General features: G+C 47.0%; 1 protein-coding gene across 8 annotated transcripts in view; it reads left to right on the top strand.

Moving 5' to 3' along the window:
* The window catches only part of slc8a1a (solute carrier family 8 member 1a), a 46933-nt gene that overhangs the window by 25848 nt on the left and 8546 nt on the right, over positions 1 to 12539 (top strand). For 4 of the 8 annotated variants that reach the window (XM_029776594.1, XM_029776587.1, XM_029776588.1 and 1 more), the window contains 4 exons: positions 5794 to 5900; positions 8381 to 8401; positions 8988 to 9005; positions 9110 to 9124. In XM_029776594.1, coding sequence (XP_029632454.1) covers positions 5861 to 5900; positions 8381 to 8401; positions 8988 to 9005; positions 9110 to 9124 — 94 coding nt within the window. In that variant the 5' untranslated portion in view covers positions 5794 to 5860. Of the gene's footprint in view, positions 1 to 5793; positions 5901 to 6808; positions 6910 to 8380; positions 8402 to 8987; positions 9006 to 9109; positions 9125 to 12539 lie in introns of all 8 variants that reach the window. The other 4 variants (XM_029776590.1, XM_029776591.1, XM_029776592.1 and 1 more) reach the window with 4 other exon arrangements.

Below are 12539 nucleotides of genomic sequence, written 5' to 3'. Positions count from 1 at the left end.
ATCAGGCAATAATTTCCCCCTGGTTTAGTTTATAAACAATATGCAAGAGTGCGTCTTCAACCCACGGGTGCTCTGTTTTTGTCTTGGAGAGTTGTTTTAGTGTCCATATTTGGGTAGCATCGCTGCTGAGAGTATCCTGGTCATTCTCAAACATGGACCTGAGCCACAGTATAAGACTATAAAATAGACTGATAGACTCTCTAGGCCTTATTATATTACTGAGCCAAGTCAAGCTCAACTTACATTTGACCTATTGTTGAGAAGAAAATGCAATAATATATATTGGAGGGAAAAAATGTCCACCATGCCTGTCTGTACATAGGGCCTGTGGCCTATAAGAACACTAACAGCACAATACAGCACTGCATAGTGTTACGGCTTGGTAGTCGTGGAGGAGGAATGAGGCGCAGGAAGCAGCGAACACAGGGTAGTGGTGTTTTTAATATACACTCACACAAAAACAAATGTTCCCACACACAGGGGAGAAAGTACATACGGCTTCAAAACAACGTCGACACGAACATAAGCCGTCTGTCAAATAAACAATCATTAATCCCGCACGAACAGGAGCGGGCCAGCTAAACTAAATAGCCCCTCTAATGGCTAATTGACCACAGGTGTCACAAAATAAAAAAAGGGAAAAGCAAAAGGGAATCGGTGGCAGCTAATAGGCCGGTGACGACGACCGCCGAGCGCCACCCGAGCAGGAGGGGGCGCCACCGTCGGTGGGAATCGTGACAGTACCCCCCTCCTGACGCGCGGCTCCCGCAGCGCGCCGACACCGGCCTCGAGGTCGACCCGGAGGGCGAGGCGCAGGGCGATCCGGACGGAGGTGGTGGAACTCCCTCAACATAGATGGGTCCAGGACGTCCGCCGCCGGCACCCAGCACCTCTCCTCCGGGCCGTACCCCTCCCAGTCAACGAGGTACTGTAGGCCCCTCGCCCGGCGTCTCGAGTCCAGTATGGCCCGTATGCTGTACGCCGGGGACCCCCCGATGTCCAGAGGGGGCGGAGGGACCTCCGGCACCTCATCTTCGTGAAGGGGACCAGCTACCACCGGCCTGAGGAGAGACACATGAAACGAGGGGTTAATACGGTAATAGGAAGGGAGTTGCAACCGATAACACACCTCGTTTATCCTCCTCAGGACTTTGAAGGGCCCCACACACTGCGGCCCCAGCTTCCGGCAGGGCACGCGGAGGGGCAGGTTCCGGGTCGAGAGCCAGACCCTGTCTCCCGGTGCGAACACGGGCGCCTCACTGCGGTGGCGGTCAGCACTCCTCTTCTGCCGCGCACTGGCCTCCTTTAGTGAGTCCTGGACGGCTCTCCAGGTCTCCTTGGAGTGCTGGACCCAGTCCTCCACCGCAGGAGCCTCGGTCTGACTCCGGTGCCATGGTGCCAGGACCGGCTGGTAACCTAACACACACTGAAAGGGTGATATGTTAGTAGAGGAGCGGCGAAGTGAGTTCTGGGCTAACTCAGCCCAGGGAATATACCTCGCCCACTCCCCTGGCCGGTCCTGGCAATACGACCTCAGGAACCTGCCCACCTCCTGGTTCACCCTCTCCGCCTGCCCATTGCTCTCGGGGTGATAACCGGAGGTCAAACTGACCGAGACCCCCAGCCGCTCCATAAACGCTTTCCAGACCCTGGATGTGAACTGGGAACCTCGATCAGAGACAATGTCCTCCGGCACCCCGTAGTGCCGGAAGACGTGGGTAAATAGGGCCTTTGCAGTCTGCAGGGCCGTAGGGAGACCGGGCAATGGGAGGAGACGGCAGGACTTAGAGAACCGATCCACAACCACCAGAATCGCCGTGTTCCCCTGAGAGGGGGGAAGATCTGTCAGGAAGTCGATGGACAGGTGCGACCATGGTCGTTGTGGAACGGGGAGGGGCTGTAACTTCCCTCTTGGTAGATGCCTAGGAGCCTTACTCTGGGCACACACCGAACAGGAAGAGACATAGGACCTCACGTCCTTAGCTAAGGTGGGCCACCAGTACTTCCCCCTTAGACTCCGCACTGTCCTCGCCTCACCAGGATGACCCGCAGTGGGTAGCGTGTGCGCCCACCGAATCAAACGATCACGAACACCGAGCGGCACATACATGCGCCCCAAGGGCACCTGCGCAGGCGCAGGTTCTAACACCAATGCCCGCTCGATGTCCGCGTCCACCTCCCATACCACAGGGGCCACCAGCCTAGACGCTGGAATGATGGGAGTTGGATCGATGGGCCGGTCCTCCGTGTCATAGAGACGGGACAGCGCGTCGGCCCTAGTATTCAGGGAACCCGGTCTATAGGAGATGGTAAACCTAAACCGGGCGAAGAACAAGGCCCACCTCGCCTGACGTGGATTCAGTCTCCTCGCTACCCGGATGTACTCCAGGTTTCGGTGGTCGGTCCAGATGAGAAAGGGGTGTTTAGCCCCCTCAAGCCAGTGCCGCCACACCCTCAGAGCCTTAACCACTGCTAGCAACTCCCTGTCCCCCACATCGTAGTTACGCTCCGCCGAACTGAGCTTCTTCGAAAAGAAAGCGCAGGGGCGGAGTTTCAATGGCACACCCGAGCGCTGTGATAGCACGGCACTCACCCCAGCCTCGGACGCGTCCACCTCCACTACGAACGCTAAAGACGGGTCCGGGTGCGCCAACACGGGTGCGTCGGTGAACAGAGTCTTCAACTTCTTGAAGGCTCCGTCCGCCTCCGTCGACCATCGCAAACGCACCGGCCCCCCCTTCAGCAGTGAGGTAATGGGAGCCGCTACCTGGCCAAAACCCCGGATAAACCTCCGGTAGTAATTGGCAAAGCCTACAAACCGCTGCACCTCCTTCACCTTGGTTGGAGTCGGCCAATTACGCACGGCCTTAACGCGGTCACACTCCATCACCACCCCCGTGGTGGAAATGCGATAACCCAGAAAGGAGACGGCTCGTTTGGAAAACTCACACTTCTCAGCCTTAACGTATAGGTCATGCTCCAGCAGTCTACCAAGCACCTTGCGCACCAGGGACACATGCGCGGAGCGGGTGGCGGAATATATCAGGATGTCATCGATATAGACTATCACGCCCTGCCCGTGCAGGTCCCTGAGAATCTCGTCAACAAAGGATTGAAAGACGGCTGGAGCATTTTTCAACCCATACGGCATGACGAGGTACTCATAATGGCCTGATGTGGTACTAAAGGCGGTTTTCCACTCGTCTCCCTTCTTGATACGCACCAGATTATACGCGCTCCTGAGATCCAGTTTTGTGAAGAACTGTGCTCCGTGAAATGATTCCACTGCCGTAGCGATGAGAGGTAGTGGGTAACTAAACCCCACCGTAATAGCGTTTAGACCTCGGTAATCAATGCACGGACGCAGACCTCCCTCCTTTTTCTTCACAAAAAAGAAACTCGAGGAAGCGGGTGAGATGGAGGGCCGAATGTACCCCTGTCCCAGGGATTCCGTGACATATGTCTCCATAGCCGCAGTCTCCTCCTGTGACAAGGGGTACACGTGACTCCTGGGAAGCGCAGCGTCAACCTGGAGATCTATCGCACAATCCCCCTGTCGATGAGGTGGTAATTTAGTCGCCCTCTTTTTACAAAAGGCGATCGCCAAATCGGCGTATTCAGGGGGAATGCGCACGGTGGACACCTGGTCTGGACTCTCCACCGACGTGGCACCTATGGAAACTCCTAGACACCTACCTGAACACTCCTCTGACCACCCCTGGAGAACCCCCTGTTTCCACGAAATACGGGGATTGTGACCAGCCAGCCAGCGGACCCCCAGCACCACCGGAAACGCAGGCGAATCAATAAGGAAAAAACTAATGCGTTCCTTATGATTCCCCTGCGTTACCATGTCCAGTGGCACCGTAGACTCCCTGACTAACCCTGACCCTAATGGCCGGCTATCTAGGGAGTGCACAGGGAAAGGGGAATCTATCGGCACCCGCGGAATGCCCAGCTTAATGGCAAGTCCACGGTCCATAAAATTCCCAGCTGCGCCTGAATCGACTAGCGCCCTATGCTGGGAAGAGGGAAAAAATTTAGTAAACAAAACAGGTAAAAACACGTGACCAACAGGGGGTTCTGGGTGAATCTGGTGCTGACTCACCTGAGGTGACCGAGAAGTGTTCTGCCTGCCATCTCGACTCCCAGACTGGCTCCTCCTGCACCGGTCGGCCGTGTGTCCTCTACGACCACAGCTGGTGCAGGAGGAGCCACCTCCTCCGGTGCCCCTTTGCACGGCCCCCCCTACCTCCATAGGGGTAGGGGCGGGGGTGCACAGGGGTGGAACGGGCAGGACCCTCTCCGAACGCCCGCGGGCAGCCAGCAAATTGTCCAGTCGTATGGACATATCTATGAGCTCGTCCAGGGACAGAGCTGTGTCCCGACAGGCCAGCTCCCTGCGGACGTCCGCCCGGAGACTGCAGCGGTAGTGGTCTATGAGGGCCCTGTCGTTCCACCCCGCCCCAGCAGCCAAGGTCCTGAACTCCAGCGCGAAGTCCTGGGCACTCCTCGTCTCCTGCCTGAGGTGGAACAGCCGTTCACCCGCCGCTCTTCCTTCCGGAGGGTGGTCGAACACGGCCCGAAAGCGGCGGGTGAACTCTGGGTAGTGGTCCCTCGCCGAGTCTGGACCGTTCCAGACCGCATTAGCCCACTCCAGAGCTCGGCCCGTCAGGCAGGAAACGAGGGCACTCACGCTCTCCTCCCCCGTGGGAGCAGGTCTGACGGTGGCCAGGTACAGCTCAAGCTGGAGCAAAAATCCCTGGCACCCAGCCGCCGCCCCATCGTACTCTCTCGGGAGCGCCAAACGAAGCGCGCCAGAGCCAGACGTCATGGGGGGCGAAGATGGCTGTATCGGGGGAAGTGGAGGTGGAGAGAGGATACCACTTCTCTCCCATCGGTCCATCCTCTCCATCATCTGGTCCATTGCCGATCCGATGCGATGGAGGACTGTCGTGTGGTGGAGTACGCGTTCCTCCATCGAGGGCAGAGGAGTGGCCGCTGCTCCCGCTGATTCCATGCCTTTTATCTTGGTGCGGGATTCTGTTACGGCTTGGTAGTCGTGGAGGAGGAATGAGGCGCAGGAAGCAGCGAACACAGGGTAGTGGTGTTTTTAATATACACTCACACAAAAACAAATGTTCCCACACACAGGGGAGAAAGTACATACGGCGTCAAAACAACGTCGACACGAACATAAGCCGTCTGTCAAATAAACAATCATTAATCCCGCACGAACAGGAGCGGGCCAGCTAAACTAAATAGCCCCTCTAATGGCTAATTGACCACAGGTGTCACAAAATAAAAAAAGGGAAAAGCAAAAGGGAATCGGTGGCAGCTAATAGGCCGGTGACGATGACCGCCGAGCGCCACCCGAGCAGGAGGGGGCGCCACCGTCGGTGGGAATCGTGACACATAGTCACAGTCTTGAAAATATTTCAGTCTTGTTGTGAATTGTTGTGTCCCTTATTTGTCTCAAAATACTTTCATTCAGAACTTAAATGTAGTGTTTTGATGAGGCGATATATGGGGGTGTTTTAATTTTTCCAGTACATTTTTGTATAAAAGACATTGATTTCATTGTTTGGGATGTATTGTTTCCCCCCACCGGAATTGCTTAATGTCACCGTAACAACCCATCTTCCCATTTTTTTTTTGTGCTGTCGCCTTTGTGTCGTTTGACGATGCATGGCTCGTCGTTCTTCTTCCCTCATGTTCGCACTCTCCATACGCTGTTCTATCTGCAACCTTGTCTTCTTTCTCTCTCTTTCTCTCTCTCTCTCTTTGTTTCAGCAAAACTATACAGATCAATATAATCGATGATGAGGAATATGAGAAAAACAAGAACTTCTTCCTTGAGATGGGAAAACCTCAGCTGCTGGAGATGAGTGAGAGGAAAGGTTGGGCGTTCCCTTCGCAGGCTTTGGTCCCAACCCTGTACCCCTTAACCCTGCCTCCATTCCATTCGCCATGTATGGCGTCCCTTACTGGATCCATCCACTATTACTTTGTGCTTGCCCAGACCTACTGAATTGGGTATACATGGATAAAGGCCACATTTCCATCCTCCATGAAGCATTTTCCCAATCCTGGTCCAAGAAGAGAACAGTAGGTTCTCCTACCCACTGGATTCTCTTTTTTGATCTGTTTTCATTGTTACCTTTCAACCATATTTGTGTAATGGTCAGGTGTATATTTCTTGATTATAAATCCTAAGATTGATTGGAGCCGAAACCACCATGCATAGTGGTCCTCCAAGACCAGAATTGATCCTAAAACAATTTTAGTCAGACCTAGACTACAGACCACTTGTTCTGAATAGTCACTTTTTTGAGCTGTGACCTTTTATTTACCTCAGCACCTAGACAAAACAATATCAATGTTATGAGAGGTAAATACCAGGACATAACAATATCAAATGCACAGACATAACAATATTGATATTATGATTAGAGGTGAAAATCAATGAAGACAGTTGAGGTGAAAAGCTTTGATCTTTAAACTCAAACTGAGATCATAGAGGCTTCCAAACAGAGTTCCAACTGTCCCTCCATGTATGCACCATGAGGTGGTACGGGTGTGCAACAGAGCTTGACTTCCCCCCTACCCCAGAACCCTGACAAACTGTTCCATCTGTACGTCCATGGATGGCCCAGTGGATAGGTGGATATTGAAACCAGTCCAAATCCTTTTTGGTGTGTGTGTTTGTGAAACTTGCACAATCTATCCTTCCCCCTTCCCCCACCTCCCACCCTCGTCCTTCACTGTTCCCTTTTTGTTTTGTACCTTGTCTTGTGTCCCCTTGCAGGAAGACCATAGCGGTTAGAATACTTGACCACGACGAATATGAAAGACAGGCCAGATTCTACATAGAGCTGCAGGAGCCCCATTGGAAAAGGCGATTGACAGGTGTGAGAGTAACTGAAAAGAGTAGAAGATGGGCTCAAGCTTCTGACCTCCTCCTTCCTTCTTACTTTCCTGTGCTTTTTTTCACCCTCTTCTGCTCCCTCTCCTATTTTCTCTGCTGTTGCAAGGCTACCTACCCTCTCCTCTGGTTTCTTGTATTTCTACTGCCCCTGGTCAACACCGCTGTTCAATGGGGGCGGGCTGAACAGGATTTGAGCAGAGTCAAAGAAGTTTCTATCTTGTTAAGGACTCCCATCCTATGAGGCGTGCAGAGTGATAGTTACTTTTTGGTTGATAAACAAAGTTGGAACGTTGAGTGGTAGTGGTTGTATGCTCAAGAAGGTTCTGTAGAAATGTGTACCTCCACATGTTCTAGCCCTTGAGCTCTTGTGGTCTTCAGCCAAGCAAATGGTTCGAGTTTACCCTTTCCTAACCATACCCCTTGGGTACTAAATGTGTTCCACTGTTTCTGTTTGGGGTGTTGCTTGGAACACACACTCACAATACTCAAGGACTTTATGAGTTTTGCATTATGCATTTTGGACTTTGATTAACTCCTTACTGTAGGATTTTAGAAGAAACGCCATTAGATATATTTTTATCATTACATAATACAATATTACCGTGTATGTACGGTACCAATACATATACTAAAACACCACTCTCAATGTATGGAAATTACTTTTTAACATATTATTATTGTGCTGATGAGAAAATGGTGTGTTGCGGTGGTTAATTTATTAGGCAAATTTTGCCATCACAGAGAAGTGATTGCAGTACATGTTTATTGTGGTGCCATTTCATTTAATATTTATTTTATGTTGACCTCCAAATTAAGCTATGTCAGAGCCTAAGGCCCTGTTTCCCAAAACCCTCTAACATTACATTTCCGAACATTAGGGACAGTGCATCGTTAAAACGCTCTTATGAGACTTCAGTTCCATCTCAGGAAACTTGGCCCAAAACACTACACTGCAGGTTAATGTTAGCGCATCATTTTGACAATAATCTGTTTTGACTTATTCAGTGTGCGTTTAGGCATCATTTGTCATTGTTTAAACTTTCATCCAGTGGAAACATTTAGCGTGTAACAAATACCACTATGAAACCCTTATTTGTATTTCCGAATATGTTACATCTTTAAATACTCATAGATATTGGGAATTGAAATTGTGCCTCTGAGATTTGATTGGCCCAAGTCTTTTATTGGCATTTAATGTATAACATTTAGAGTCCTACAAGCCTGATTTGAAATTCAAAAACTTGCTAGACGTCTAGTCTGTAGTGAACAACAACCTAACCACGAAATCTATATATTATAACTAACTTGCCTGATGGCTATAACTTTTTGCCACCGGCTTGTGTATATTCATTCCTCTGTTTCCCTTGTTACTTGTTTCCATTTCTCTTGTTTCTCATCTCTCGTTTCTCTCTGCTCAACTGTCTCTTGTCTCATCTGTTTCCATCCTATCAGCTGTGTTGCTTCAAGAAATTGGTAAGCAGTCTACTTTTTCTCGTTAGTCTGCTCTGGTGTGCTGTCACACTCTTCTTTTCCCTCCCTTCTGAAGTCACTGATTACTTCAAATGTCAATCATTGTCTGTTACTTTTGTAGTGTCAAGTGTCAAGCGTGCAAACACTGGCAGTCCTTGTACATGGTAACCTTCTACGGGAGGGTAAATACATTTCCTAAATGATGTCTCCCTGTGGCGCAGTTGGTAGAGCATGGTGTTTGCAAAGCCAGGGTTGTGGGTTTGATTCCCATGGGGGGCCAGTACAAAAAAAAAATGCATGAAATGAAATGTATGCATTCACTACTGTAAGTCGCTCTGGATAAGAGCGTCTGCTAAATGACTAAAATGTAAATGTTCTCAGTTGCAAGAAAACATGTGTAACTGTTCTTATTAAAGAGTGAGTTGGAAGTAGGCCTATACAGTATTTTTATACTAGAGTTAAATTATAATTTGCTGATCAAAATGTGTCATCAATCAATAATACTATTAAGATACTTCATATAAACTAATACCCACTCACAACCAAAAGGCATGTTTTGATTTATTTGCTTTATTTTTCTTGGTTTTAGGTGGATTCGTGAAGACAGGTATGGTATATTACTATTGCAAAAACATATATATTATTTGGATTCAATGTATATATATTGATTGATTGATTAATTAATGGGTCATTTTTTATTAATTTTAATAGACAAAAGGCTTTATGGTAAGAGACAATTCAGTGTTGCAATTGATTGCTTTAAATCGTTGAAATTTAAAGCAAGTCAAATTCAAGTAATGTATGTGTCACCTTGGTGAGAATCGTGCGTTCTCCTACCCACTACTAATGGCACAAGCCTTTCAGGCTACTCTTTCATTGTTTAGACTATCTTTGTAACTATGTCTATTTACACATAGACATTTATAACAAACCAATGTAATATATTGATTATATTGAGAATGCTTTGACAGACTTTAGTTGATTTGAGCATGGCGTATTTTCAAATCAAATATACTCCAAAGACAGCACTGAGTACACTTGAATGGATATGTTTTGTGTACTACTGTAGTACTACTATAGTGTTTTCTTTGGTGAATATTAGAAATGTAGTTTGTTTGGTTTGCACCTTGGTTTGTGGCACTTCCAGGCATTCAATGTGTAGGCCTATCCTATCACTGAATGAGTCACACTTCACTGTGTGCGAAAGAGTGTGAAAGATGATGAATGCGTGTGTGCGACCTCACTGTGTGTTCATGTAGGCATGTACCAGTCGACGCTGCTTAGGGGAGGACGGCTCATAATAAAGGCTGGAATGGAGTCAATGGAGTGGTATTAACCGCATGGAAACTACGTCTTTGATGTGTTTGATACCATGCCAATGACAGGGTTGGGGAGCAAAATAATACATGTAATCAGTTACTTGTAAGGGATTACAAAAAAACTGGTAACTGTAATCTGTTACATTACCAGAAAAAATTGTGTAATCAGATTACATATACTTTTGAAAAACTAGATGATTACTTTGAGGATTACTTTTAAATTCAGAAAGGATATTTGCGAAAAATATCTTTGACACTTCTCTGTTTTCTCAATGTCATTCAAATCAGCATTGAAAAAAGGCGCACATTTAAATTTGTTCCACCTGAGCGAGTCTGACCACTATGACGACACACCAAATGTGTTTGACGAATCGTGGGAAAAGAGCACAAATAGGCTTGTAGGCTACAGTACAAGCTATGTCTTACAATGGTGCGACTGCTGTCGGCATCCAAAGGCTATCCAATTTGAATAAACGCTTGGAGGTAAGGATGACAGCAGTGGTGTAGTCTACGGCGATACGGATATCACTTATTGTTGATAGCTACATAGCGCATTGATGTGAATCACACTGCTGCTCTCTCATTTATCAATTTACGCCTTACGAATTGTGGTTGTTGTGGATGGCTGCTCACAAATCTAAATGTGTATTTGAACCCAATAATGGTTGAATTCAAGAAGTTCAAGCTGCCTACCAATCATTGTTTTTGATACCAGCCAGTGAAAAATGCACTCTTGCAACAGCTGCATAGTGCGGATCCCAGCCTATGGAATAAAAGTGGGGGTTTTATTGCTCAATCTAATTCATTCTGATAAAAAAAATGTAAAAAATCCACAGGCCTAATGGACACACTGAGCGCATTCTGTGGTCCTTTAACGGTTGGGTTGTGAACCGTTAATGGTCGGGTCACACTATTCATCAGGGTTCAATCAAGTCTCTTGGGAATGCAATTTCCACGAACACTTTGTACTTACTCAACTGTATACAGTAGGCTAATTACAGATAAGGAAATATAACATTGTAATGAAAACGAACTAGCTAAATTCTGATTCAAATAATTTCATGTCTCCAGAAACTTGAATTGAATTCCCCCTATTTTACAGGAAATAGACATTCATAAAGCTTACACACTTGACACACTTTAATCATGGTAATTCAGGTATTACAAATGATTCATGAATGGTTTATGAATGTGTTCTTGTTGTGTTAGGTGTGACCAGTTGTAATATCATATCACCTAACATGCCTGGCGATTACTGTATGTGCTACAGTACAGTTGAAGTCTGAAGTTTACATACACTTAGGTTGGAGTCATCAAAACTTGTTTTTCAATCACTCCACAAATGTCTTGTTAACAAACTATAGTTTTGGCAAGTCAGTTAGGACATCTACTTTGTGCATGACACAAGTCATTTTTCCAACAATTGTTTACAGACAGATTATTTCACTTATAATTCACTGTATCACAATTCCAGTGGGTCAGAAGTTTACATACACTAAGTTGACTGTGCCTTTAAACAGCTTGGAAAATTCCAAGAAATGATGTCATGGCTTTAGAAGCTTCTGATAGGCTAATTGACATAATTTGAGTCAGTTGGAGGTGAACCTGTGGATGTTTTTCAAGGCCTACCTTAAAACTCAGTGCCTCTTTGCTTGACATCATGGGAAAATCAAAATCAGCCAAGACCTCAGAAAACTAATTGCAGACCTCCACAAGTCTGGTTCATCCTTGGGAGCAATTTCCAAATGCCTGAAGGTACAACATTCATCTGTACAAACAATAGTACGCAAGTATAAACACCATGGGACCACACAGCCGTCATGCCGCTCAAGAAGGAGACGCATTCTGTCTCCTAGAGATGAACGTACTTTGGTGCGAAAAGTGCAAATCAATCCCAGAACAACAGCAAAGGACCTTGTGAAGATGCTGGAGGAAACAGGTACAAAAGTATCTATATCCACAGTAAAACAAGTCCTATATCGAGATAACCTGAAAGGCCGCTCAGCAAGGAAGAAGCCACTGCTCCAAAACTGCCATAAAAAAAGCTAGACTACTGTTTGCAACTGCACATAGGGACAAAGATCGTACTTTTTGGAGAAATGTCCTCTGGTCTGATGAAACAAAAATAGAACTGTTTGGCCATAATGACCATCGTTATGTTTGGAGGAAAAAGGGGGAGGCTTGCAAGCTGAAGAGCATCATCCCAACCGTGAAGCACGGGGGTGGCAGCATCATGTTGTGGGGGTGCTTTGCTGCAGGAGAGACTGGTGCACTTCACAAAATAGATGGCATCATGAGGTAGGAAAATGATGTGGATATATTGAAGCAACATCTCAAGACATCAGTCAGGAAGTTAAAGCTTGGTTGAAAATGGGTCTTCCAAGTGGACAATGATCCCAAACATACCTAAAAAGTTGTGGCAAAATGGCTTAAGGACAACAAAGTCAAGCTATTGGAGTGGCCATCACAACGCCCTGACCTCAATCCTATAGAAAATGTGTGGGCAGAACTGAAAAAGCGTGTGTGAGCAAGGAGGCCTACAAACCTGACTCAGTTACACCAGCACTGTCAGGAGGAATGGGCCAAAATTCACCCAACTTATTGTGGGAAGCTTGTGGAAGGCTACCCGAAATGTTTGACCCAAGTTAAACAATTTAAAGGCAATGCTACCAAATACTAATTGAGTGCATGTAAACTTCTGACCCACTGGGAATGTGATGAAAGAAATAAAAGCTGAAATAAATCATTCTCTCTACTATTATTCTGACATTTCACATTCTTAAAATAAAGTGGTGATCCTAACTGACCTAAGACATGGAATT

This window comes from Salmo trutta, chromosome 14 (assembly GCF_901001165.1).
Source record: "Salmo trutta chromosome 14, fSalTru1.1, whole genome shotgun sequence".
In the NCBI taxonomy this organism is placed as follows: Eukaryota; Metazoa; Chordata; class Actinopteri; order Salmoniformes; family Salmonidae; genus Salmo; species Salmo trutta.
This window is presented reverse-complemented; position numbering and strand designations above follow the sequence as displayed.